General features: G+C 36.7%; 1 protein-coding gene across 3 annotated transcripts in view; it reads left to right on the plus strand.

Moving 5' to 3' along the window:
- Nucleotides 1-24,231, plus strand: part of ATAD2B (ATPase family AAA domain containing 2B) — a 167,684-nt gene that overhangs the window by 69,512 nt on the left and 73,941 nt on the right. For all 3 annotated transcript variants that reach the window (XM_043604443.1, XM_043604444.1, XM_043604445.1), the window contains exons 13-15: nucleotides 1,980-2,068; nucleotides 16,823-16,982; nucleotides 22,680-22,770. In XM_043604443.1, coding sequence (XP_043460378.1) covers nucleotides 1,980-2,068; nucleotides 16,823-16,982; nucleotides 22,680-22,770 — 340 coding nt within the window. The remainder of the gene's footprint in view (nucleotides 1-1,979; nucleotides 2,069-16,822; nucleotides 16,983-22,679; nucleotides 22,771-24,231) is intronic.

The raw sequence follows: 24,231 nt of genomic DNA on the forward strand, positions 1-24,231 counted from the left end.
AATGCATATCAACCAGGGAGAGATGTGAAATTTGTATCTGGTTTTTAGAAGGTTGTCCTTCCTGTGAACTAAGAATTTGCTATAAGTAATTTTGAAACATACATAAACTGTATATGAGTAAATTATACAATATAAAGACTTAACATTTGTAATCTAATATTTATATTAAATTAGGTTGCTGCTACATTTAAGATTTAAGTGAAAATGACAACTGTGAAAGTAATGGAAGAAAACTCATGATTTGTTCCTAATATCAGAGTAGGGAGAGTTTTAACTATCAAAGAACAGATTCCCTATATACATTTTATTTTTAGATTCTGCATTGCAACAAAATATCATAAGCAAAACCAAAAGATAAATGGTACCCCTTGCAGAAAAATATTTGCATTTCCTTTCACAGAAGTCTTAATTTTTAAAATGAATGGCTTCTAGAAATCAGTAAGCAAAAGAACAATGATCCAATAGAAAAATTGGCAAAGATCTGACCAGAACTTTCATTAAAAAAAGCAGTACAAATGGCTCTTAGAGTTATGAAAGTGCTCATTTTTATTGAGAGTAGAAATAAAAATCAAAATGAACTGAGATATTTTTTATTCTAAAAAATCAAAGTTTGAAAATACATTTTTGGTGAGGTTTCTTAAATATTGGTGGTGATCAGTGGAAGGCAATTTGAAAATAACTAACTATATTAGAGGGGCGCCTGGGTGGCACAGTCGGTTAAGCGTCCGACTTCAGCCAGGTCACGATCTCGCGGTCCGTGAGTTCGAGCCCTGCGTCGGGCTCTGGGCTGATGGCTCAGAGCCTGGAGCCTGTTTCCGATTCTGTCTCCCTCTCTCTCTGCCCCTCCCCCGTTCATGCTCTGTCTCTGTCTCAAAAATAAATAAACGTTGGAAAAAAAAAAAAAAAAAGAAAATAACTAACTATATTAGAAATGACGTTTGCCTTTTGAACCACTTTTAGAATTTATTATATTTATGTGTTTATGTCTATATTTATATAAAAGGCCAAATGTTTATTCAGGCATTATTGATAATAGGAAAAGATTGAAAATAGCCTAGGGCCACCTGGGTGGCTCAGTAGGTTAAGCATCCAACTCTTGATTGCTGCTCAGGTCATGATCTCATGGTTCATGAGTTTGAGCCCTGTATCAGCCCCACATCTGCACTGTCAGTGCAGAGCCTGCTTGGCGCGTGCTCTCTCTCTCTCTCTGTCTCTCTCTGTCTTTCTCTCTGCCCCTTTCCTGCTTGTGCTTACTCTCTCTCTCAAAAATAAATAAAAACTTAAAAATAAAACAAAATAGCCTACATGTCCACACATAAGAGACTAGTTTAATTATGGCACACCATACAGTGGGGCATTTTGTAGCTGTTAATAAAGAATGAGGCAGATCATTGTGCACTTATATGGAAGCTAATTAAAATATATTGCTCAGGGGTGTCTGGGTGGTTCAGTCTGTTGAGCATCCAACTCTTGACTTGGTCTTAGGTCGTGATCCCAGGGTCTTGGGCTCCAGCCCTGAGTCAAGCTCTGTGCTGAGTATGGAGCTTGCTTGAGATTCGTCCTCTCCCTCTCCCCCTCTCCGCCCCTCTCTGCCCCTCTCCCACATGTCCACGCTCTCTTTCTCTCTCTCTCAAATAAAAAAAATAATGAAAATATATATAGTTACATAAAATAGACTGTGTTATTTGGTAAAAGCAATGTGAATACTTTGTTTAAAATGCATTAAATAAAATAGTATGTTTAAAATATTTCTGTACATATATAAATGACACACACAGAAGGGTAAACAAACTGGGAACAGTAGTTGTCTACGGGGAGAGGCCTTGTGGTTGGAGACTGGGTGGTAAGGAGTTTTCATTTTTATTCTTTCATAATTACTGCATGTTGTAGCATTTGCTTATATGACCTATTAAGAAAATACAATACTTAAATGTAAAAAATGAGAACTATAAATAACACTTGTTTTCTTTTTATACTAGGCATATTTGATGAGACCTTCTATAATATTTTTTGATGAAATAGATGGATTAGCTCCAGTTCGCTCCAGCAGACAAGATCAGATCCATAGGTAATTTTTCTTAATCAGATTATTTTGGATTCTTTTCAGTCACTGACACAGTAGTTAGCTTTAGCCTTTGGATAAGTGCTAGGAGGCTTACAAAAATGTGAACTGTGTCCTTGAGGAAGACTCCTTTGACTTAGCTCAAGGGTGAGCAAACTGTAACCTGTGGGCCACTTCTAGCCTTTTGCCTGTTTCTGTAAAGTTTTATTGGAACATAACCATGCTTGTACCTTTCACATGGCTACTTCTGTGCTACAAGAGAAGAATTGAATGAGTAGTTGTGAGAGAAAGATTGTATGGCTTGCAAAGTTTACATACATTTAGTTTCATGCCTTTTATAGAAAAAGTTGCCTAATCTTGAAATTTTAATCTGTGTCATGTATACTAATATTTTGTTCTTTTCCATTTCTGAGTAGTCATCCTTAGTTAGGAAGGGAGGGAGGGACTAAGAGTGAGGGAGGGAGGGAAAGTATGTATATGTACCACAATTTATTTATTTGTTAATCCATCTGAGGGAGATTTAGTTCACTTCTGTTTTTGGCTGTTATGATGATGCTACTATGAACATTTGCATATACATTTTTGTGTGCACATTTGTTATGATTTCTGTTGAGTAAATACCTGAGAGAGGAATGGCTGGGTCCTATGGTAAGTGGATGTTTAAATTGGCATGGTTTTCCAAGTTTGTTATATTTTATGTTCTTACCTGTAATGTATGAGAACTTGGGTTGCTCCTCATCCTTGCCAACATTTGGTTTTGCTGTTCTTGTTAACTTTATCCATTCTAGTGGATTTATTTTGAGAGAGAGAGAGAGAGAGAGAAAGTGAGAGAGACAGACAGAACACAGGTGTGCAAGGGAGTAGGGGAGGGGGAGGGAGAGAGAGAATCTCAAGCATCCTGACCTGTGGCTTGATCTCCCAAACTGAGAGCCCATGACCTGAGGTGAAATCTAGAGTTGGACACTTAACCGAGGAGCCACCCAGGCACCCCATAGCTTCCCTTATTATTAACATCTTTCACTAGTGGGTACATTTGTTACAATTGAGGAACATACAGTAACACATCATAAACAAAACCCATAGATTTACCTTAGGGTTCACCGTTGGTATTGCACATTTTATGAATTTGGACAAAAGTATAGTGACATGTATACATCATTATCATGTCATACAGAGTATTTTCACGGCCCTAAAAATCCTATATATGTATGTTCTACCACTCACCTCCCCTTGCCCTTGGTAACATAGACTTTTTTTTTAACTGTCTTTAGTTATAGTTTTGCCTTTTCTAGAATGCTATATAGTAGGAATCATACAGTATATAATCCTTTCCAGATTCGCTTCTTTCACTTAGCAATATGCACTTAAGATTCCTTCATGACTTTTCTTGGGTTTTGTTTTGTTTGTTTGTTTTGGGTTTAATTTTGTTTTTTCCCCAGATTATTAAAATGGAAGCTTAGAGTTTTTTGATTGAAACTAATTCTTTTCTAATATAGGCATTGAAAATTGTAAGTTTTCTTTTAAACACTGTTTAGCTGCATCCCACATTTTTTGATCTCTTGTATATTCACTGTCATATACTTCAAAATAATTTCTAATGTCATTTTTTCTGACACAGTGATTAGTAGTGTGTTTAGTTTACAAATTGTAGGGTTTTTGTTGATTATCTTATTATTTCTTTCTAATTTAAGTTTATTGTGATAAATTTTTTTTACTGAATTTTTTTGGGTCTAATTATTCTTATTTGTTGATTTATTTATTTTTGAGAGAGAGAGAGAGCGAGCGCATAAGGGGCAGAGAGAGGGAGAGAGAGAGAATCCCAAGCAGGCTCCGTGCTATCAGTACAGAGCTTCACACAGGGCTTGAACCCACAAATCATGAGATTGTGACCTGAGCTGAAATCAAGAGTCAGATGCTTCACCGACTGAGCCACTCAGTTGCCCAACTTTTCATTTTTAAATCTGTTTTCATCTATGTTCAGTGTAGACTTCTCATGCTTTTTGTTCAGGACATTTCTTCTATTAATTTACTATAAACTTTTCTGTGTCTTTATATCTACAGTGTTTTTAAAATAGATAATGTGTAGTTGGGTGTTTTTGTAATCTGACACTCTCTTGATTTATTTTGATGATACAGTCTGTAAATGTTTCTGTAATTACCTGTTCGGATTGGAGGACAACCTTGTTTTCTATTTGTGTCAGTTGTTTTCCTTTTCTATTTCTCCTTTCTTGCCTTAAAATTTTTTTTTTTAATGTTTATTTATATTTGAGAGAGACAGCGAGCGAGTGGGGCAGGGGCAGAGAGATGGAGACACAGAATCCGAAGCAGGCTTCAGGCTCTGAGCTATCAGCACAGAGCCCGATGTGGGTTTTGAACCCACGAACCGTGAGATTATGACTTGAACTGAAGTCTGATGCTTAACTGATTGAGCCACCCAGGCACTCCTCCTTTCTTGTCTTTTTAAAAAGAATTTTTGAATATATTTTAGAATCTCCTTTTTATCTTCCTGTTGATTTTCAGTTTTTTTATTATAATTTTTAAGTTTATTTTGAGAGAGACAGAGTGTGAGCAGGGGAGGGGCAGAGAGGGACGGAGAGAGAGAATCCCAAGCAGGCTCCACACCATCAGCACAGAGCCCTATGCAGGGTCCGAACTCACGAAACCATGAGATCATGACCTGAGCTGAAACCAAGAGTCAGATGCTTAACTGACTGAGCCACCCAGGTGCCTCCACTGTTGATTTTTTAAAAGCTGTTTTATTGAGATATAATTGACATACAAAATGTTTATGCAGTGTAAAGACTACATTTGACATATTTTAACATATGTATATACCTATGAAACTGTAACTATAATCCAGGTAATGAATATGCTCACTTCCCCCAAAACAGGCTTTTTACATTTCATATAACTATTCAAAAAATTTTTTTTGTTTAACGTTTATTTATCTTTGAGAGACAGAGTATGAGTGGGGAAGGGGCAGAGAGAGAAGGAGACACAGAATCTGAAGCAGCCTCCAGGCTCTGAGCTGACAGCACAGAGCCTGATGCGGGGCTTGAACCCATGAACTGTGGGATCATGACCAGGCCGAAGTTGGATGCTTACCAACTGAGCCACCCAGGCACCCCCATATGACTATTGATAAAGTTAAATTTATCATCTTGATGATTGTTAGCTATTTGTCCATCTGTTCTTTGTTCTGTTTTTTCCTTTTTGTTCTTTCTTCCTTCAATTAATTGAATATTTTTTTTAACGTTTATTTATTTTGAGAGTGTGCGTGTGCTCGTGAGTGGCGGAGGGGCAGAGATTCAGGAGAGAGAGAATCCCAGGCATGCTCTGTGCTGTCAGCTCAGAGCCAGAGGCTCAATCCCACGAACTGTGAGATCAAGACCTGAGCCAAAATCAAGTATTGGGTGCTTAACCGACTGAGCCATCAAGGCACCCCTGAATATTTTTTTTATGCTTCCATTTTACTTCTTTTGTTAGCTTGTTACATTTTATTATTTTCATGGTGACTTTAAGGTTTACAGTATATGTCTTTACTTTGTCATCATCTACCTTCAAGTGACAACATGCCATTTCACATATGGTAGAAGACCTTAAAATAGTATGCTTGCATTTCTGCTTTCCTGTGCTATTGCTGTCATACTTTTTTTTCCACTACACATCCTTTTGAAGAGATTGAAATAATAATCCTAATAACCACCATCATCCTTAAAGATTCATTGATGTAGTTACCTTCCTGATGTTCCTTGTTTTGTAGCTATCTCTGTTTCCATGTGTTATAATTCTTTCTGCCTACATTAAAAAAAAATTTTTTTTAACGTTTATCTATTTTTGAGACAGAGACAGAGCATGAATGGGGGAGGGTCAGAGAGAAGGAGACACAGAATCTGAAACAGGCTCCAGGCTCTGAGCTGTCAGCACAGAGCCCAACGTGGGGCTCGAACTCACGAACCGCGAGATCATGACCTGAGCTGAAGTCGGCCACTTAACCGACTGAGCCACCCAGGCAGTTTTTTTAAAAAATTTTTACATGTTAATTGATTTTTGAGAGAGAGCATGAGCGGGGGGTGGGGGGCAGAGAGAGAGGGTGACACAAAATCTCAGAAGCAGGCACCAGGCTGTGAGCTGTCAACACAGAGCCCGGTGTGGGGCTTGAACTGAACTCACAAGCCATGAGGTCATGACCTGAGATGAAGTTGGACGCTTAACCAACTGAGCCACCCAGGTGCCCCTGCCTCTGTTTCTTACAGAGTAGGTCTGCAGGACATAAATTGTTTCACCTTTTCCATGTCTGAAAAAGTTAACTTTTTTTAAGAAAGCAGTTCTATTTAGTTTTATTTTACATATCAGTTCACTGATATATAAATATCAATATTTAGTTTATCAATAAAACTGTAACAGTTTTTTTTAAGACTTCTTTTTTAAGTAATCTCCACATCCAGGATGGGGCTTGAACTCAACCCTGAGATCAAGAGTTGCTCACTACTGACTGAGCCAGCCAGGTGCCCCGTAACAGTTTTATATATTATATATATAATATATATATATATATATTATATATATGTGTGTGTATATATATATATATTACATTTTTTACATATATATTACATTTTTTATATATTTCATTTCAAGTATAAAATGGAGTGATTTTTTAAAGCAGCTTTTTAAGTTCATTTATTTTGAGAGAGGGAGAGAGCACGAGAAGGGGAGGGGCAGAGAGAGAGGCGCGGGAGAATCCTAAGCAGGCCCCACGCTCAGCATGGAGCGTTATGTGGGGCTCGATCCCATGACCACAAGATCATGACCTGAGCTGAAATCAAGAGTCAGTTGGATGCTTAACTGAGCCTCTCAGGTACCCCTAAAATGCATCATTTAAAATGATTTTAAAAATAACTATACCAAGTGGTACAACATTAGAATAAAGCAATTTTAGAACATTTTTCTTCCCTCTGTAAGATCCACCATGTCCATTTGTAGTAAATCCTTGTTTTCCCCTCCAGCCAAGCAGTAATCTAATCTCTGTCTCTATAAAATTGCCTCTTGTGAACATTTCATGTGAATGGGATCACACAGTATGTGGTCTCTTATGTCTAGTTTCTTTCAGTGAGCATGATGGTTTAGTGGAGCATCCATGATTTGCCATGTGTTGCTGTTTTTTCCTTTTTTTTTTGCTGAGTAGTACCCATTGTATGGATAAGGCACACATTGGATATGTATTTAGATTGTTTCCAATTTGGGCTGTTATGAATAATGCTGCTGTGAACATTCATATGTAAGTCTTTGTGTTCACATATATTTTCATCTCTTTTGGGTAGATACCTAGGAGTGGAATTGCTGGACTGTGTATCTTTTTCCTCTAACTGCTTTTAATGGTTGTTTTCTGCTTTATTGCTTGTTTTGTGCAGTTTGTTTAATGATATTCCTTGGTAGTGTTTTCTCCATTTATTTTTTTTTTCTCATTCTTGAATTGAGCTCCTGACATATGTGAGCTTCTAGTTTTCATCATAGTTTTAATGTTTTTGGCCATTATTTCTTAAAATATTTATCTGTCTTGGGGCGCCTGGGTGGCGCAGTCGGTTAAGCGTCCGACTTCAGCCAGGTCACGATCTCGCGGTCCGGGAGTTCGAGCCCCGCGTCGGGCTCTGGGCTGATGGCTCAGAGCCTGGAGCCTGTTTCCGATTCTGTGTCTCCCTCTCTCTCTGCCCCTCCCCCGTTCATGCTCTGTCTCTCTCTGTCCCAAAAATAAATAAACGTTGAAAAAAAAAATTTAAAAAAAAATATTTATCTGTCTCCCTTGTTTTTGTCTTTCCTGTCCTTGTGGTCCTCCAGTTATAAGTTGCTTGATCTTGTCTCACAGTTCACTGATGATAAGTTAATTTTGACTTTTTAAAAAAAAATTTATTTTTTAACTAATCACCACGCCCAACATGGGGTTCCATCTCAACAATCCTGAGATCAAGAGTCTCATGCTTTACCTACTGAGCCGGCCAAGCACCCCTAAGTTTGCTTTAAACTATCTCTTCAGTGTTTCATTTTGGGAAGTTGCTTTGCTCTTTTAGTCAACTAATTTTTTAAAGTGTTTAATCTGTTCTTTGTCTGGTTCATTATATTTTTCATCTTACATATTTTTATTTTGATCTCTACAGGTTCTGTGTGGGTCTGTTTTGTATCTTCTGTAGAAAAATATAAGAAACTTTTCAACATTTGGAATATCTTTATAATGACTACTTTAATGTCCTTATCTGCCAATTCTAACATCTTAGTTTGGGGTTGATTTTATTTGATTAATTTTTATTATACACTGTATTTTCTGGCAATTTTATTGGATGCCAGACATAAATTTTGCCTTGTTGAGTCCTAGGTAGGATATTGTAAATAAATATTCTTGAGTTTTTTGAGGGGACACCGTTAACTTACTTGAAAACAGTTTGATTCTTTTGAATCGTGCTTTTAAGAGTTGTTACGTGGATCTGGAGCAGTCTTCAGTGTAGCTAACTATTCCCCACTAATGAAGGAGGGTCCTTGTGTGTATTACACACAATGACCTGTGAGTCATGAGGTTTACCAATCTGGCTTCTGGGAACTGGCAATACTCCTGGTTCTTTGTGAGTATAAAATACTGTTACTTCTAGTCGGGAAAAATACTGTTTTTTCCCGAAGCTGTGAGTGATTTCTTCACATGCGTGCAATATTTAGCTGAAGTCTGGAGAGGCCCTGTGGCTATTTCTTAAGTTTTCTTTCTGCGCAGTGGTTTCTTCTCTGGTACTCTTTTTGGTGAACTCTAAGTCCTTTTGGGGTCCTTGGAATCTCAGCTTTGTCTCTTCTACTTACTGAGTCAGTCAGCTGATTCCCACCAGGATTCTATGTCCCCTACATTACAGCCTAGAAGTAGAAAGCCATTAATTGGATCATTCTTCCTGTGCTTCATAATATGTGGTTTTTCTCTTGCTGCTTTGAATATTTGCTCTATAGCTTTGGTTTTTAACAGCTTAGTGGTGATATGCCTCTCAGTATGGGCTTTGTGTTTACTCTTATTTGTGGTTATCATCATTATTTGTCTTTTTTTCAATCTTTTTGTCTCTTCATCTTGTATAATTTTTATTCATCTGTCTTCAGTCAGTCATTACTTTTTCCTTTGTCATGTCCATTTTGCTGTTTCGTCCAGCCAACACATTTTTTTTCAGAAATTATTTTTCAATTGTAGAACTTACATTTAATTATTTTTCATTATTTATATTTTTCTAGTATGATTTTCACGCATTTAAACATATTTTGTTTTACTTCATAGAGGTTAGTGATCATTGCTTTAAAATCCTTTTGTGTTAGCTTCTTCAACATCTGGTTTCATCTCACTGTTAGGCCTGCTTGATTTTCTTCTCTCATTGGTTCTTCATTTGTTGGGCAATTTGGATTGCATCCTGGATATTATTAATGTTAGTTTATGAAGGCTTTGGATTTTATTATTTTCCTTTTATGCGTAATATTTCCTTTGTTTTACAGATGATTTTCTGTTTTAGGCTTGAACTACAGAGCTGGCAGCTTTGGCTTCCTTTCAAATGTTTTATCTGTGGCTGGTTTCTTTGCCCTCTGCCTTTGTTTGTTAGGGGTCATTTAGAGATGTGGGCAAATAGAGTTTGGAGATGTCTTCACCTGCTCTTGCTCTTGTGGGATCTCCCACACTCTTTTCTGAACTCTCAGGTTGGAAAGCTAAGGGGTTTCCCTACATCATCTTCCTCACCTGCCTCACTATACTTAGCCCTGTGCTGAAAGCCAGAGAGAGGGGGGAGCTTGCTCTCTGTATGTTCTCCTTTTCTCCAAGTGACCATGAACTTCCAACAGAGCCTCTGTATCTCTGTTTACTCACCAGTTCCTTCAAGTATATGTTTATGTATTACTATGTACAGGTTTTATAGTTATTTTCTGAAGTAGAGTAAGGGATCATCTGGCAAAGTCTTCATCCATCAAACTTGGAAGGGGAACCTTTGAGATCCAAGTATGCAGGTTTTAAGTTCTAGAGTAATTACTAATAGAAACATAATTTCTAAACTGTTACTAAGGGGGAATAGAATAACAAAAATACCAATCCAGATGGAATGAAGAAGGGGAGGGGAATCATAGAACTAGTGTGAGAAACAGCACAACATGTAATTGTAGGTTTAAACCCAATTATATAAAAAATGACATGAAATGTAAAGGGACTAAATGTTCTTTATATTATTAAAAATTTTTTTTAAATGTTTATTTATTTTTGAGAGAGAGACAGAGTGTGGGGAAGGGGCAGAGAGAAGAGGAAGACACAGAATCTAAAGCAGGCTCTAGGCTCTGAGCTGTCAGTGCAGAGGCCCGATGCAGGACTTGAACCCATGAACTGTGAGATTGTGACTTGAGCTGAAGTCGGACGCTTAACTGACTGAGCTGCCCAGGTGCCCTAAATGTTCGTTATAAAAGACAAATTTGTCAGACTGGGGAAGACCAAAATTTGATGACATTTTGTTTATAAGAGACATATCTATGTGTAAAGAAAGATATAGAAAGATTCCAAGTAAAATTGTGGGGAAAGGCATGCAAAACCTCAGTTATGAATATTCATAGCAGTGTTATTCATAATATCCAAAACATGGAAATAACCCGTATGTCCATCAACTGCTGGATGGATATATAAAATGTGTTATATCCATACAATGGAATATTATTCCACTTTGAAGAGGAATGAATGTACCCTGTACAGGTAGATGTAACATGAATGAACCTGAAAGACTTAATGCTAAGTGAAGTAATTCATACATAAGAGGTTACATGTTATATGGTTTTATTCATATAAAATGTCCATAATAGTCATTTAGTAACAATTTAGAATTTGTAATTCCCTAATGACTGTGTTTCCAAATTGTATAAAACAAAAATTGACAGATCTGCAGAGTCCAATTGACAGTCATTGTGACAGATATGTGCCTCTGAGTAGTTAAAAGACCAAATGAGAAAAAAAAAAAATGTTAATGCCCTATAGATTATTTGAACAACCTTATTTTATGATCTAGTGGGTATACTTACCTGAGACAAATATAGAATGAACACTGTTTTCAAACATACACAGGATTTATAAAAATTGATCATATATTGTGTCTTAAATCATAACTAATTTTCAAAGTTTAGTGATATACAGAATATAAGAAACAAATAAAAAGATATGAGAATTTTGTTTGCTGTTAAGAGCTGTTACTCTAATTCAGTGTTACTAGTAAACAAAAAATAGCAAACAATATGAACTTGAAACAAAGATGTATAGATATCAACAAATCAAAAGTTACTTCTTTGTAAAAACTAATAAAATTAACAAACCTCTGGCATGATTGGTCAGGACAAAAAGGAGACCTTGATACGCAATATTAGGAATGCAAAATGTGATGTGTCAGATTCTTTAAGCATTAAAGGTTAAGAGGATAAAGGCATGAACTTAAGAGGTAAATGTGTAAAACTTTTAGGAACAAACCTATGGGAAAATCTTCATGACTTGTATATGAATGTTCATAGCTGTTTTGATAATAGTCCCAAATTAGGAACAATCCACATGGCCATCAACATGTGACTCAGTAAACAAATTTTGGCATATCCATATAATGGAATATTGCTTAACCATAAAAAGGAAGAAACTATTAGTAAACCAACAGTGTGGTGAATCTCAAAATAATTATGCTCAGTGAAAGAATCCGGAAAAAAAAGAGTATTTAGTGTGCGATCCCATACATATAAAATTTTAGAGAATGCAAGCTAATCTGTAAGTAAGAACACAGATCAGTTGTTGCCTGGGTATTGGATACAGGTCAAGGAAGGGCTGTAGGGATGGATTACAAGGTAGTTTCACAAGTGTGTATTTACTTCAAAACTTACCCAGTTGTGTACTTTAAGTTAATGTTCAGTGTATTGTATGTCAAATATATCTTCAAAAGACTTAATTAAAAAGAAAAACTTACGTAAAATAGTATGAGAAAGTTAATTGGAACCCAGTTTCACTTGTGAACATGGATATAAAACTCCTAAAGAAAATAGTAACATGTGACTTCTAGGAAGCTTTAAGAAGGATAATAATACATCATGACCAAATTGATTGTATTTAACATGTACAAGGTTTGTTTAACATGAGAGAAATCAATTAAGGTAAATTAATTGCATTATCATATTAGTGAAAAATCATATGGTCATCTCAATAGATGTGTAAGAAATGGATGAAATTTAATATTTATTTTTGATAAGATCATTCATCTTAGAGAATGAAGAATATAAGGTATCTATAAGAACCTATAACAAACATACTTAATGTTGAAAGATGAAAACTTTTAATATGAGGTATTATAAGCATGGCTGCAGTGAACAATTCTGATCAACAGTGTACACAGATCCCAGTTAGTGTAGTCTGGCAGGAAAAAACAATACAAAGGTGTGTGTATTGAAGAGGAGTAAACAATACTGTTGTCATTGTAGGTGATATAATTACGCATGTGGAAATTCCAAAGCTGTCTCTAGATAACTTCTTTTTAAAAAAAAATTTTAAACTTTTATTCATTTTTGAGAGACAGAGACAGCATGAGTGGGGGAGGGGCAGAGAGAGAGGGAGATGCAGAATCCGAAGCAGGCTCCAGGTTCTGAGCTGTTAGCACAGAGCCCAACGTGGGACTTGAAGTCACGGACCATGAGATCATGATCCAAGCTGAAGTCAGACGCTTAACTGACTGAGCCACCCAGGCACCCCTAGATAACTTCTTAAGTATAGTAATGAGCATCTTACAACGTTAAACCAATCATTATAGAGAATTTTGTGTTTCTATGTACCAGTTTTCTGCATAAAAATGCAAAATTACTATTTATAAACTCACTTAGAATAGAAGATACTGGGAATAAATTAAGTTCCATGTACAGTTTTGGGGGGAAGAATAAAACTTGGTTCAGAAACATTAAAGGAAAATAAAATAAATGGAGAGAAATACCATTACATAAGTTGGAAGACTGGATATTTAAAAGTTGTTTGTTCTTCCATATTTATCAATAGATTCAGTATAATCCTGTTCAGAATCAACTTTTTTGGGGTGGAACTTGACAAAATGATTCTGGAATTTGTATGGAAATAAAAAGGACTAAGAATAGTGAAGACTTTTGTGGAAGAACAAGGTGGGAGTATTTGCTCTACTGGTTATTAAGGCCTCTTAGGATTAAGATGATTTGATGTTGGTAGAAGTCTTGATAAATAGACTGATGGAAAAGAGCCAGAGCCATATATAAATCTACACATATATAGATGCTTGATTTATAATAAAAGAGACAGTGCAATACTATTGGGAAAGGATGACCTTTTCAATAAATAATGTTGGGAGAATTGGGTATCTGGTGAAAAAATTGGATCCCTCTTCATACCATACAAAACAATTCCAGTTCATTTTATTTAGATCCATATTTAAATTACACAAATGCTTTTAGAAGATAATGTAGGAGAAGGGTTAGGGCAGGCAGGTAGGCCTCAAATATAGTATAAAGTAGTTTGGACTTTATTTTGAACGTAATAGGGGTTACTAGAGGATTTTGATCCAAGGGCTGGTCATTTGATTTTTTTTTTTTAAAGAAGACAACTGTTGGTAGAATCTAAGCTAAGTTATAATTCTGTTTCTGGCCATGTTTAAGACTTTGTCTTCTGAAAATCCTTGTAGAAAACACTTAAAAATGTTGATAAATCTTAAACACTTGACATGCCTATCTGTGATTGGAATGTGCTAAGGAAAAATTTGAGGTAATAAATATGAACTTAGGCTTCAGAATGCTTATTGCACTCTTTATATCTGAAGTGAAACACTTAGGTCATTAATTTTCTCTTATTTAATTAGAAAAGAACAAGCACAGGGTGCCCGGGTAGGTCTTATTGTCAAGACTGGACAGTGGGTGGAGACCAGGGATGCTGTTAAACATTGCATAATGCACAGGGCAGTCTTTCAGAATAAAGAATTATCCAGTCTAGGGGTGCCTGGGTGGCTCAGTAGGTTAAGTGTCTGACTTCAGCTCAGGTCATAATCTCAGGGTTTGTGAGTTCGAGTCCCACATTGGGCTCTGTGCTGACAGCTCAGAGCCTTGAGCCTGCTTCGGAGTCTGTGTCTCCCTCCCTTTCTGCCCCTCTCCTGTTCAGGCTCTGTCTCTCTCTGAAAAATAAATAAACATTAAAAAAAGAAAAAAAAGAAAAGAACAAGCACAAATCCTCTCTATGCATGTACACTGGATCTCTAGCATTTTGGTTCCATTTATAGTTTTTTGTTTTTGTTTTTTTTTAGTGTTTTATAACGTTTATTTACTTTTGAGACAGAGAGAGAGCATGAACGGGGGAGGGGCAGAGAGAGAGGGAGACACAGAATGTGAAGTAGGCTCCAGGCTCTGAGCCATCAGCCCAGAGCCCGATGCGGGGCTCGAACTCACGGACTGCGAGATCGTGACCTGAGCCGAAGTCGGACGCCTAACCGACTGAGCCACCCAGGTGCCCCTCCATTTATAGTTTTGAGAAACATTTAGAACAGTTTATTTGGGGGTGAGAATGATTTCTTTAACATGTTGAGCATATCGGAGAAGTTATTTCTGGCAGGTATTAGCAGTAAGAGTAAAGGATATAAATGAGAACAGTTGGGAAACACTAGGAAGACCTTTGTTACTAGAACTGATTTTTGTTATAATTAGACATGTAACAAATTTATTCAGAAATGTTTAAGTCATAGTTTCAAAAACTACTCTAAAATATGCACAAGATTATTTTGAGTTGAACTTAGTTAAAATAGTTGCCATTGTAAAGAAATTGTCTGAAAGGGTAATAGTAATGCACATGTAATTCTTTCTTTTTAATGTTAATTCATTTATTTTTGAGGGAGAGAGAGCACAAGCAAGGGAGGGGCGAGAGAGAGAGAGACAGAGAGAGAGAGAGAGAGAGAAAGAGAGAGAGACACACACACACACAGAATCCGAGCTGTTTGCTCTGAGCTGTCAGCACAGAGCCCAACCCGAGGCTCGAACCCATGAACTGCAAGATCATGACCTGAGCAGAAGTCAGACACTTAACCGACTGAGCCACCCAGGCACCCCTAATGCACATGTAATTCTATAGGAACTCTAAACATCATATAAATTGTCAGATATAACCCCTCCCCCAGATTGCTATATATTAAAACAGACTTTTTGATTTTTTTTTGAGATTTTTATATTTATTTTAATTAACTAATTTTTAGTAATCTCTATACCCAATGTAGGGCTCAAACTCATGACCCCTAAGATGAAGAGTCACATCCTCTACTAACTGAGCCAGCCAGGCACCCCTGTGTTTCTTTTTAAAAACAGCTTTATTGAGATACTGTTCATATGTCATCAGTCCAGTCACTTAAACCACATGTTCAGTAGCTTTCAATATATTTCTAGAGTTGTGTAACTGTCACCGTAACTAATTTTAGAACATTTTCATCTTCCCAGAAAGAAAGAAACCTTTTAATCTTTACCCATAACTCTCCAATCTCCTCTTCATCCCCCACTAAACCCTAGGCAACCACTAATATACTTTGTATTTCTGTAGATTTGCCTATTGGATATTTCATATAAATGGAATCATACAATATGGGGACTTTTGTGACTGGCTGTTTTCAGTTAACTCAATGTTGTCAAGGTTCATCTGTATCATAGCATCTATCAGTACTTCATTTGTTTTTATTGACAAATTCTATTTTATTGTATTGATACACCACATTTATTTATCTGTTGATGGGCATTTGAGTTATTTCTGCCTCTTAGTTATTATGAATACTTCTGTGAACATTTTTGTACAAGTTTTTTTTAGACATTGCTGGATCATATGATCACTCTATGTTTAATAGTTGAGGGAACTGTCAGACTTTTCAAAGGAGGCACACCATTTTACATTTCCATCAAGCACTGTGTGAATGTTCCAATTTCTCCCCATCCTTGCCAACATTTACTATTATCTGTCTTTTTTATTATAATCATGCTGGGGGGTTCAAAGTGGTACCTCATTTGGTTTTGATTTGCATGTCCCTAATGATGGGCCCTTTGTATATCTTCTGTGGAGAAATGTCTATTTAAATCTTTTGACTTAAAAAAAAGTTTTTTTAAAGTTTATTTATTTTGAGAGAGAGAGAGAGAGAGATTGAGAGCACAAGTGGGGGAAGGTCAGAGAGAAGCAGAGACAGAAATGAGAGCAGGCTCTGCAACATCCGTGCAGAGCCTGATGCGGAACCTGAACTCACGAACTGTGAGATCATGATCTGAGCCGAGATCAAGAGTCAGATGCTTAACTGACTGCCACTCAGGCACCCCTCTTTTAACTATTTTTAAGTTGAGTTAATTTTCTTTTTATTGTTGAGTTGTAATTGTTCTTTGTATATTCTGGACCTTAGACCCTTATCAAGTATATAATTTGCAAAAATTTTCTCCCATTCTTTAGGTTGCCTTTTCAGTTTTCTTGATAGTGCCCTTTGAAGCAGAAAAATTATTAATTCTGATGGAATCCTTATCTCTTTTATTGTTCTTTGTTTGCTTTATGTGTCTATTAATGAATTGTTTGAATACTTTTAAAAATAATTTCTGTACATTATTTTGCATTAAGATTTATTCATGCTATAATTTTATTAGCATTTAAGACTGATAAAGTGTAGTATAAGCAGCAGTTTTTACAGTTTTTTCTTTCCTTTTTTTAATTTATCATTTTGTCTGAAACTTTTGTTACAGCTCTATAGTATCAACCCTCCTTGCTCTTATGGATGGATTAGATAACAGGGGTGAAATTGTTGTTATTGGTGCTACAAACAGACTTGATTCTATAGATCCTGCTCTCAGGAGACCGGGTCGTTTTGACCGAGAATTCCTTTTCAACCTGCCTGATCAAAAGGTAAGTTTTTGTTTTCAATGTGTTAAGATTTATTTGTGATCCATTTATCAACCATGTATGTACTGTGAGAGTGATATTTTATGAATTTTCATTTCTAAAATTTTGTGCTTATGAAATATCTTAGGTTAATTCTCAGAAAAAGCTTGTGATTATTAAATAATTTAGTCTATTTCTATTAATAATTATTCAGGAAAACTCTTGATTAGGTTACTAAAATGCTTACTTTAGTTCACCAGATTGTAGTAATTATCTTGGATGGCAGGTTATATGTCTCCACTTAGCCAAAATAGCTTTGTTCCCATAAAAATAATGTTTTCAGAATATTAGTGAGCTTATAAATAAGAACCCAATGTGCAAATTTTCATAGAAATGACCATAACATCATATTTAATTTAGAGCAGCAAAAATTATTCATTACAGTGTATTTTTTTTAAAAAGAATGTATAATTATACAATGTATAGTCATTGTGTAAAATGTTAATATATTATACAAGTTTTTCCCCTAATTCTGCTTGATATTTTTATTATTCTTGGTTTGGACCAGTTTATTCATTGACTTGTCTTTTCACGAGGATCTCAAGTTTGAGAGGGAGAGATATATGTAGAGAAGATACTATATTTAACAATATTTTCTATGTAATTTAACATTTTAAGCATAATTAAAACATTTATAACATATCCATACAAATATAACCTAAGGAAAGAAGATGCTATTTATGAATATATAATATACACACATGCACATTTGTAATTGTTGCATAGCTTTGATTTAGATCTCCATGTAAAATGCCTGGTTTACATACATAGATGTGAAATGCTGTGATTAGTAGGACAGTGTAGAAGATTATGGGGAAATGAAGGCAATGTTGCTGTTGTGTAGGACAGTTAATACTTGAGTTTGAAATCAGTCTACACATCCACATTTGTAGTTGTCTCAGTTTTGGACTATCTAACTTAGAGGCTTTACTTTGGTACTGAATTTACCTGACTTTGTCAGGATAGGAAACATAGAATATACAGCCTTTTCATTACCCAAGTGCAGCTTCCAGGACTGTATCAATGTGTAGAGGTGTGCTTTGTTGTGGGGACAAGGGTAGAAGTGGGAACAGTCTATTTCAGCATGGGGAAGCCCCAGTTATCTTTGTTTGGGACAACTTCAGTCCAAGCACATCTTTTAGGCTCTAGCATACGTGGAGAGTGTGTTTAGTTCTAAGAGACACAGTCTGTGTTCATTTCGGCACAGGAAAGCCATTATCTGAATTAAATGATTATCTTCTATATCACCCTAGTCACGTGGACCTCAGTCATGTATGCCGTTCACAATCCTCACAATTCATGTACAATCCACACAAAAACAATAAACAAGGTCTAAAACAGCACTGTCCAATTGAATTTTCTCTAATGATTGAAATGTTCTGTATTTGCATTGTCCATTAAGCACTGTCCAGTATGGTAGCCACTAGCCACATGTGGCTATTGAGCTTTTTAAATGTCACTTGTGTGACTAAGGAACTGATTTTAAATTTTCTTTAAATATTTAAATAAAATAGCATTGTGTGGTTAGTGGCTTACCATATTGTACGGCATGGATCTCAACATAGTTTTCCATGTTATTTTAACTGTCTACGTTTCAAGGAAGCTGCTTTGAGACCTAAACCTAAGATCATTTTTCTTGGTCTGTGTCTATGGAAAAGGCCTGAACTAGCCTTTTTTTTTTGCTTAGATAATAAAGTCATGAGATTATCAAGATTAGATGAGATTATCAAATCCTCTGTCCTAGGGAACAGTCAGTAAGGTAAGAGGAAAACTATGTAAGTGGATTCTGGAAGCCAAGTGAAGAAGTGTAACAATGAGTATATGACTAACTTTGTCAGATGTTGCTAAATTAACTCAGGTGAGGACAGAAAATTGGCCATTGTATTTATCATTATGCTGGTCATTGGTGAACCTGATGGGAGCAAGTTGATTTAGTGGTGGGTGCAAAAATGCTTGTCTGGAGTATGGTTAGCTTAAGAGAGAACAGGAGGGGAGGAACTGGAGACAGTTAATGAAGGTAAGTTTTTCAAAGAGTTTTGCTGCACAAGGACACAAAGGATTGAGGTAAGGTGATAGATGTTGAGGGAATTGGAGGCAAGAGAACCTATGTTCTTAAAAAAGCTGAGACAGTTATTCAGTAGAGAAGGAAATTTTGGTGATGAAATTGAGAAAGAATTACCATAGTGTGTCCTTAATAGGCAAGAGGGGGGATAGTATTTACTATATGAGTGGTGAGAATGACTTTAGATAGGATTTGGATAGTTCGTCTGTGATACTAGGGAGAAGACAGAATATTATGGGTACATATGCTGACAGGTGGACCCAGTTGCTGTGGAGAGTCTTTGGAACTTCTCTTTTGACTGCTTCAGTTTTCTTAGTGACTTAGCAAGCAAGGTCTGAATGAGAAGCTGAGTGTGCAGATAGAGAAACTGAACTAGTCTGCTAGGAGATAGGCCTAATGAATGGCTTAGGGAAGGATTGAGAGGAGTGTTAAGGTTCCATTTGGCCATTAATTTAAAGCAATAACCAGTCAGTGTCTCATGTTAGTCCTGTAGTTTGAGCGGTGGAATATCATGACTCCTGTTGTTTGACCAACTATTATAAAAAAAAAAAAAAGTAAAAGTAAGCTCTGGTTCTTCCAAATTTTACTAATTTTGTTAACCCTTTATTAGCAAAAAATAACACATTTTCTTGAAGCAGTGATGCTTTTTAATTTCTTTTGTTTGTTTTTATTACCACCAACACTTAATGATTATTGTTATGTGTTATGTGTGTATTTATGAATCCTGAAAAGTAAGAGCTTGAATATGGCTTTGAATCTTTCTTTTTTAATCTGAGAGAGAGAGAGAGAGATGGAGCACGTGTGTGTGTGCAAGCAGGAGAGGGGTAGAGGAAGAGAGAGAGAGAGAGGGAGGGAAGAAGGGAGGGGAAGAAAGACAGAGAGAGAAAAATCTCAAGCAGGCTTCATGCCCAGTGCAGAGCCTGACATGGGGCTCAGTCCCATGACCCTGGGATCACGACCTGAGCTAAAATCAAGAGTTGGATGCTCAGTTGACAGGCGCCCCTGACTTTGACTTTTTAATAGTAGAGGAAGCTACTTTCTAGTAGGGGAAGCCATATAACTTATATATACAGAGGGAGAGAGAGTTAAAGCACATAATGAAGCATTTCTAATTTAGTTAATTTCATCTTCTATTTCTTGTTTTTATGATAAAGAAAGGAGACTCTGGTTGATTATATAGAGAAAGAGCAAGGCACTAAATGTTTTAGAGACCTGACAATAACTTTTGACCTTAAGTAATTAATTTCATTTCTCTAAATCTTTACTTATTTTGTAAAATGACAGGGTAAGAATAGATATTTTTCAAGGTATTTCCCAGCTTAATTTTTTTTTTTTTTATGTTTGTTTATTTTTGGGAGACAGGGACCGAGAGACAGACAGAGTGTGAGCAGGGGAGGGGCAGAGAGAGAGGGAGACACAGAGTCTGAAGCAGGCTCCAGGCTCTGAGCTGTCAGCACAGAGCCCAACGCGGGGCTTGAACTCACAAACTGTGAGATCATGACCTGAGCCAAAGTCAGACGCTTAACCAACTGAGCCACCCAGGCACCCCTTAAATTTGTTTTTTTGATGTGCTTCTCATTCTATGAGGGTCTTCACTAAGTGGTGCCTGTGCTGCTAATGAGGTAAAATAGATTCTTGATGTCATTCATCTTCTAGAGAATAAAAGCTCTCAGGATGACATTCTTTTTGGATCTTGATTTTATACTTTTTTTGGTATCTATTCAGTCAGATACTTTGAGTTCGAAGAAAATAAATGTCACATCATTGCTTTAATTTTGGTAGCTGAACACCTAACTTAGAACTTGGAATTTGAGCAATAGCGAGTGATATCAAATTTTACCAACTTTTTATTTTTTATTTATTTAAAAAATTTTTTTTAATGTTTATTTTTGAGAAAGAGAGACAGAGCGTGAGTGGGCGAGTGGTAGAGAGAGAGAGAGAGGGAGACACAGAATCTGAAGCAGACCCCAGGCTCTGAGCTTTCAGCATGGAGCCCACTGTGAGCCTCGAACTCATGGACCGTGAGATCATGACCTGAGCTGAAGTCGGCTGCTCAACCATCTGAGCCACCCAGGCGCCCCTTTTATCAACTTTTTATTTATTTATTTATTTATTTATTTATTATTATTTTTTTTTTTTCAACGTTTATTTATTTTTGGGACAGAGAGAGACAGAGCATGAACGGGGGAGGGGCAGAGAGAGAGGGAGACACAGAATCGGAAACAGGCTCCAGGCTCTGAGCCATCAGCCCAGAGCCTGACGCGGGGCTCGAACCCACGGGCTGCGAGATCATGACCTGGCTGAAGTCAGCCGCTTAACCGACTGCGCCACCGGCGCCCCTCAACTTTTTAAACAAAATTTTAATGTGTATTTATTTATTTTGAGAGAGAGAGAGAGAGAGAGGAGGGGGAGGGTCAGAGAGAGAGAGGAGAGAGAGAATTCCAAACAGGCCCTGTGCTATCAGCCCTATGCGGGGCTCAATCCCACAAACCAGGAGTTCATGACCTGAGCTGAAACCAAGAGTCGGCTGCTTAACTGACTGAGCAACCCAGGTGACCATCAACTTAGCTTGATGACTTTGAAGTCCTTTTTGTTCTGGTGCTGGACCCCAAATTCCTCATCAAGCCAATACAATTATCCTCTTGGTTATAATTTGCTTTTTCATAGTCTTTAAGAAGCTCAAATAGCAGTGTTGAGGGAACAAGTGTATTCAAGTTTTACAAAGTGTTGTTTTTTCCTTGAAAGAAGGCAAATGTGAAAGTAAAATTCTGATATGCCTCTTCATGATGGTAATATCAGCTGATTATGGATTCTTACTACTTCAGTTTCTTTTTGACTGTGGAAGAAGAAGACATATTTCAGTAAAAGATTATAAATGTTATAATACATTAAAGTGTTTTTTATATGTATTTAGATGGTAAAAATGATCTGATGTAAAATATTGAAACTTAGTTTTGAATCTAGTCCTAGATGACTCAAGATCAGTCACTTAGTCACATGTGCCACTAGTCGATTCCTTCACCTCTCAGAATATTAAATATCTTGGTTTGTTAAACAGAGACATGATCTCTACCACATATTATTGTATTGTTATTATGGGAAATTAGAGTTGACGTGGATGTCATGGTATAGAAATGTCTTTTAAAATAAATAGTTGTTGGAGCGCCTGGGTGGCTCAGTTGGTTAAGTGTCTGACTCTTGATACCAGCTCGAGTGGTGATCTCGACGGTTCATGGGATTGAGCCCCGCTTCAGCCTCCGGGCTGGCAGTGTGGAGCCTGCTGGGGATTCATTCATTCATATTCTCTCTCTCTCTCTCTCTCTCTCTCTCTCTCTGTCTCTCTCCCCCTCTCCCCCTCTCCCTCCCTCTCTCCCTCCCTCCCTCTCCCTGTCCCTGTGTCCCTGTCAGTCCCCCTCTCCCCCTGCAAACCACCTGCAAGTCCTCTCTCCCCCTTTTCAAAATAAATAAACAAACTTAAAAAAAAAACAAAACAAAAAACAACAGTTGTTTTTCTGGGGTATGGTTAGTGCATAAATTTGTTCCAGCTAATACACTTGAGAGGTTGGTGATATTTTATTTATTTGTACTGTTTTTCTTAGGCAAGAAAACACATTTTACAGATCCATACCAGGGATTGGAATCCAAAATTATCAGATGCTTTTTTAGGTGAATTGGCCGAAAAATGTGTTGGTGAGTGCTATTATTTGAATTCTTTCATTGTTACTGTTTGTTCTGCTGGCCCTTTCCCTTTATGTTTGGAATGCGAATGAATATAGTTATGTCTGTGTGCAATAGATGGCTGACTTTGCCTTTAAATGTAACACTTATTTTGAACATTTCACTTGAAGTTTGAACACTTCTAAATTACAATTTTAGCTGCCATTAGGTGTTTGATGATTAACAAAGCTAGTAGTAATATGTTCATTGAGTGCTGGATTTCCATGATATTACTGCATTGTGTCCTTTTAGGAATTGTTCTCTCTCAGAAATTTACTAAGAAAAATAAGCTTAACCTTGAGACATAAAGGTCCATGTCAAAGGCAGGACTGCAGTCTTTTACTTTGCAGATTGATTACCTGATGGGCTCATCTTCATGCCTGTGGTCTAGAAAGAAGTTGAGTGAGAGGAGTCTTCAAAGAAAATACTTACTGGCATCTGCTAGTATTTCTCAAAATACAAAACTGTCCAATTTAATGTTATATTATTCACAGAGTGGAAGATCCTCCCCACAGAGTGAATGAATACAACTGTCCTAAAAGGATATAGTGAGAGTATTTTATGTACATACATGATCATACATAGGAGGTGGAATTCAAGGGTTTTGGAATTCAGGGTTTTGGCTCTAATTAGGTCTGAAATAAAAATGAATACAGTATTAAACAACTGAGTATACACCCCGGTATTTCCCCTTCATTCTTTTTCTGTCTTTTGTCTATTTTCCTCTTACTCTCTCACAAACAAAAATTAAAAAATCTTTCTCCATGAACTTTTTAAGCATTATGAAAAGACCCCCAAATAAGTTCACTAACTATCAGCAGTCTACTTGGGAAAACTTTAAAGTTACCAAAACCAGAAAGAGTAACTTAGTTAAAAAATCATTGTGATCCACCATCAAATATTAAAACTTAAATAGAACATTAGTCCATTCAGTTAGCTACATCCGAATTATCCTCTTCATCCACAGGGACCTCCATCTCCGAAGCAGCATACCTCAACTTTTGAACCACAAAGACCTCGACATCTTCTGGTGAGGAGAAAACGTAAATCTCTCCAGCACTACTCCAGTTTAAGCTTTGCCTGGTATAAGAGAGCATGCGCCAAACCCATTTCATGTAAATTTGGCTTGACCTTTGCAAAGCCTTGTGCTGCTTTATGGGAGAGGGTGGTATTTGGTACAAAATCCAGTCTTTTCCCTTTTTGAAATTTGCCCCCTTTTATTTCCTGCTACTTTTAGGATATTATTTTATTAGAGTACGGATCAGACTGGGAAATCTTTGTGGATTCTTCTGTGAATCTGTCACAGAATATCCTTAACTGAAATAAGCAGAAGTCTTCAAATAATTTTGGAAATTCCCTAAAAGATAGGTATTTTAAAATTACTTGCTATTACCCTATTTACCATCTGAAAGATTACACTCTAGTTCCTCATCC

This window comes from Prionailurus bengalensis, chromosome A3 (genome assembly GCF_016509475.1).
Source record: "Prionailurus bengalensis isolate Pbe53 chromosome A3, Fcat_Pben_1.1_paternal_pri, whole genome shotgun sequence".
In the NCBI taxonomy this organism is placed as follows: Eukaryota; Metazoa; Chordata; class Mammalia; order Carnivora; family Felidae; genus Prionailurus; species Prionailurus bengalensis.